At 40.3% G+C, this 5,097-nt stretch overlaps 1 protein-coding gene across 1 annotated transcript; it reads left to right on the top strand.

Moving 5' to 3' along the window:
- The first annotated feature begins 228 nt into the window (after window positions 1–228).
- Window positions 229–4,773, top strand: LOC136460611 (uncharacterized). The gene is made up of 5 exons (XM_066460247.1): window positions 229–1,115; window positions 2,387–2,438; window positions 2,583–2,831; window positions 4,607–4,659; window positions 4,752–4,773. The coding sequence occupies exons 1-5, from the start codon at window positions 229–231 to the stop codon at window positions 4,771–4,773; spliced, it is 1,263 nt and encodes a 420-aa protein (XP_066316344.1).
- The last annotated feature ends 324 nt before the right edge of the window (window positions 4,774–5,097 follow it).

Below are 5,097 nucleotides of genomic sequence, written 5' to 3'. Positions count from 1 at the left end.
GTTCATCCTTCGGCTGGTGAACGGTACTTCCTAAGAATGTTATTGTTAGTGGTTAGAGGAGCCACAGGTTATGAAGACCTTCGATCCTTCTAGGGTATCTGCCATCCTACTTTCAGGAGTGCATGCAGGGCCCATGGTCTTCTTGGTGATGACCAGGAGTGGTACGGTGCTTTTGATGAAGCTGCTGCTTGGGCAACCTCTAGACAGCTAAGAAAACTTTTTGTTACCATGCTTCTCTTTTATGAGGTTGGAGATGAGTATGCCTTCTTTGAGAAGGTTTGGAGACTCCTAGCTGATGACATTCAATACCAGTTTAGAGACATGATTGGTAACCAAAACTACCAGATGGCAGACAATGGCATTAGGAATCACTTGCTTGATAATCTAACTGCTTTGTTTGCTAAAAGTGGTAGCAATATATGCAATTTCAATCTTCCACATAGAACAAGTGCTTTTGCCTCTTCTTCCACAAACCGTTTGGTTGAAGAAGAATTATCATATAACATTCCTTGTTCATCTGATCAATCAGATTTCCAATCGGCACTCAATGATGACCAGATTGCTGCCTTCAATTCTATAGTCAATAGGGTTACAAATGAAGAACCTGGCTTCTTCTTTATCTCTGGCTATGGTGGTACAGGCAAAATGTTCCTTTGGAATTGTATTGTCAACCATCTAAGATCACAGAACAAGATTGTCCTTACCGTTGCATCTTCAGGAGTCGCATCACTATTGCTGCCTGCTGGTTGCATAGCCCACTCTCGGTTCAAGATACCTTGTGACCTAGATGAAACCTCTATCTGTGACATAAAGAGAGGTACTATGTTAGCTGAGTTGATTCAGATAACATCGTTAGTAATTTGGGATGAGGCCCTTATGACTCATAGAGTAGCTTTTGAGGCTGTCGACAGAACATTTTGGGATATCCAGTCTCAAAACTGTTCTGAAGTAGCCCACCTGCTGTTTGGAGGTAAGGTTGTTGTTCTTGGTGGTGATTTAAGGAAGATACTACCTGTCATTGAGGGTGGGACTCAAGCACAGGTTATTAATGCCGCTATTGTCAATTCTCCGTTATGGTCGTGCGTAACTGTTCTTAGCCTTACTAAGAATATGAGGTTGTCTTCTTTAGGCCTGGATTCATAGGAACATCAAGAGCTGTCTGATTTTAGCCGTTGGATTTTAGATGTTGGAGATGGTAGAGTAAGTTCATTTGCAAAAGAAGGAGACACTAACGCTGCATGGATCAAAATACCCCATGATTTGCTGTTGATGCCTAAAGAGGATAACATCAGCTGCATAGTTAATGCAATCTATCCAGATTTGCAGAAAAGCTACTCTGATTTCTCCTACCTTAGGGACCGAGCCATCTTAACTCCTACCAATGATTTGGCCAAAATGCTTAACGTGCATGTAGTTTCACTGCTCCCCTATGAGGAAAAGGAATATTTGAGCTGTGACAAAATAGGAAAGCCTCCAGGCACTCATGATGCATATGATCTGTTGTATCCTGTTGAATTCCTAAACTCTCTCAATGGAAATAATTTCCCTCGACACCGACTCATTCTTAAAGTGGGTGTCCCTATAATGCTGCTACGGAATCTAAGCCAATCTGATGGCCTCTGCAATGGTACATAGCTGATTATCACTACTCTTGGAGACATGATTATCGAAGCAACAATTATGATGGGTACCCACGCTGGTCAGACCGTCCTCGTCCCTCGGATTTGTCTAACACTAAAAAATACAAAATGGCCATTTGTTCTCCATAGACACCAGTTCCCAATTAAAGTATGTTATGCTATGACCATTAACAAGAGCCAAGGGTAGACACTTTCTTACATCGGTGTCTATCTTAAAAAGCCGGTTTTCACACATGGCCAGCTGTATGTGGCTCTTTCGCGTGTGAGCTCAAAAAAAGGACTCAAAATTCTGATAGAGGACAAAAATGGAAATTCTACATATGAAACCAAGAATATTGTCTACAATGAAATCCTTGTTTGTATCCCATATACCGGCCGAAGCACATCACAGATTGTTTGAAGTATTTACTGATTGTATTATATGTTGATATACCGGTGGATTATTTATGTGTATTAACATGTCTTCCTCTACGTTTGTCTCCTCTGCTACCTATGCGTGGTAGGCTTCTTTGCTATGCATACATAATTTATGTACTTCCTTACACGTTTATTTGTGCCTTATTAACTTAATGTCTTCATCACAGTTCCCCAATTGTTTCATGTCAGAGATTCATCCTCTTCCTAATTTTATAGGTGCATGATATGGCTCATACACCTGCCCCCACACTCTTAGCAAATCTAAAGCCAAGAGACATACACGCTTCTGTCTGTGTTAGAGTTAACAGTAAGTGGAATTTCACTGGCAGGAATGAGAATGGCCCTATCCTACATGTTGACCTCATTATCACTGATAAAGAGGTGTGGGTTTCTAACATTTTCTATCTATGTGTACATTTTCAATACAATGTAATTGCTTATGGCCTTACTCACTTCAAAGCTTTATGTAACAACATTTCCTTTTACTCCATCTAATCTGCCTTTTCTTGTACAAAAACGTTGCAGGGAGGTGTTATGTACGCTGAAATTCCAAGAGATGAAGTGCAGAACAAAAGCCCTCTCATAGAGGCTGGCAAGGTGTACACCATCAGCAGGTTCAGGGTTAAAAATGCTAAATATTCCTACATGCCTATTTGTGGAAATAACATGATTGAGTTCACTTGCTACACTAGAATCATAGTGGAAGATATCCCCTCAGACGTGTTCCCACAGTTTGTTTATACGCTTGTCCCTTTCAGTGAAATACATCAGCATGTAAGAGAGCACCCAAATTTTATTGGTAATCTTCTTTATAGATCATACAATCTAGCCTAAATACGGCAGCTCTTAATGTTCTATATACTATGCACAGATGTTGTTGGTGCTGTCGTCAGAGTGCATCCATCGATCCCAACACGTTTACCAGGACAGACAGCGTCGACTCTAACCCGGGACATAATTATTAAAGACTTAGAGTAAGTGCTCTGCGATCATATTGCACATTCACCTTTAACTTTCACACACTTAAATCCATGTTCTTTGTTTTGTGTTCATCAATTTCCAGAGACAAAGAGCTTAGGGTCACATTATGGGGATTGCGAACAACAACATTCAGCCTTGATTCTATCTACAACAACAATGTTCCAAGGGCAATTGTCTGCTTATTTGTAGGTTGCATCCCCAAAGAGTTCCAGAGTAAATTTTCTGAACATCTCCAGTTTATTTGGCATCAGTTTGTAACTGTTTAGACACATAGCTAAGACATAAAAAGATTACAGGGGTATCACATGTCACTGGAAGCAATGCTTGCCACTGGTATCTAAATCCTCCCATACCAGAGGCCCAACCATATTTAACAAGTCAGTATCATGCTTCTATACGCTTGTTTGCATCATTCATTCTATATTATACGAAGATTTAAGTATTAACACGCTTCTAAAATTATAGGTTTCAGGATCAGCACTTCCCAATATATTTGCCTCCTTCATCACCAACGCAGGTACAACAGGAGGAACAAATTGTCATAGAGCATAGGTCACTTGATGAGCTAAATGAACTTGATCCATATGAGTTCCCTATATGTCCTATACACCGTTCAGCATTGGATTACTGATACAAAACAATGCATGTTAAGATATATCTAATTTTGGCATGTTTGTTTACATAGGAAATAGGCTTTCACTGCACAGTCACAATTACAGTTGTACCAGGTGATGATTCATGGTGGTATCTAGGCTGCCGAGGATGAAAAAATCAAGTCCTGATCAGGTCGGCTGTGCGCCTTGGTGTGCTGCAAGCAAATCCTCAGATTTTATGCCAAGGTAAACCTACTTTGTTAACTCTTCATACACACCACACTGTTGTTTAGTCCTAAGGTTCAATGACACTCTTCACCATTCATTTTCATTACCCATTTCACAGATACAAATTGACCTTCACTGCAAGAGATGAAACTAGAGAAGGTCAGTTCTTCTGCTTTGATGGTATTGCTCAGTAGATTGTTAAGAAAATTTGCGAGTCTCTGTTTCACCTTCCTGATAGAATGAGTGGAACACCTCCTGGCCTAACGGCTATTGTCGGAAACAAGTATACATTTGCTGTAGGCTTAACGAGCGAATCTTACTATTCAAAGCAGACAAGAGAATACCAGGTCAAGTATGTTATGGAAGATTTCTAGAAATGCCTGTTCACTCCAAGGTCACTAGCAATTGAAGGATCCAGCAAGATTCGTCCTCTACCAAAACCCTTAATGGCCATACCAACTACAACCACTGTGCTCACTACATCCAACACAACGTCCTTGATGATAGATGCGCCACCTGCTGAGTGTCCTACTCCAACAAAACCAACTACTTTACCACCTGGTGGACAAACTATACCATCCACAACTACAAATTTAGATGATCAGGCCTCGTCTACCAAGGTGATCTCCTTAACGCATATAATGACATTGTAGGGCCTAATTACTTTTACTACAAAAGGTAACTATTCGAAGCTAAGACTATCATTTACAAACACTATGATGTCTGCTGATTGTCATCACTATGCAGGTCTCCGTGGAACCTGAACCTGCTCATACCCCTGCTTCATCTGATGTTGCTGAGTATGTGTCTCATATCACAAACTGTGTACATACAATTTGCTAACTCATCTAGGTTCCTGTTGCGCTGTTAAGTGTATACCTAAATCTGCTAGATGTGTAATAGTTCCCGTGTAGATTTGCTTGAATGGTAAGCGGTTGATATAATACCATAAAATAGATGGTTTGGTCTGAAAGATGATTAGCATATAGTATCGCCGTGCTTTACTACATTTTAGTTCCGTTTCTAAACTTGCCCGCTGTTTAACAATGACTGTGCAAAATAGCTTGAATGGTAAATGGTTTATATAATCCAGGAGATGATTTGGTTTGACCCTCTGAGGGATGGTTCACATATGGTATCTCTGAGAATTAGTGTTCATACCTTCAAAAGTTTTGTCAAATTCAACCAAGACATCTAGACCTCTGTCTTCTATCAGCCTTACTGTGACACTGATCATG

The sequence above is a fragment of the Miscanthus floridulus genome, chromosome 6 (genome assembly GCF_019320115.1).
Source record: "Miscanthus floridulus cultivar M001 chromosome 6, ASM1932011v1, whole genome shotgun sequence".
NCBI lineage: Eukaryota > Viridiplantae > Streptophyta > Magnoliopsida > Poales > Poaceae > Miscanthus > Miscanthus floridulus.
Note: the sequence above shows the minus strand (reverse complement) of the source record. Positions and strands in the feature narration are given on the sequence as shown.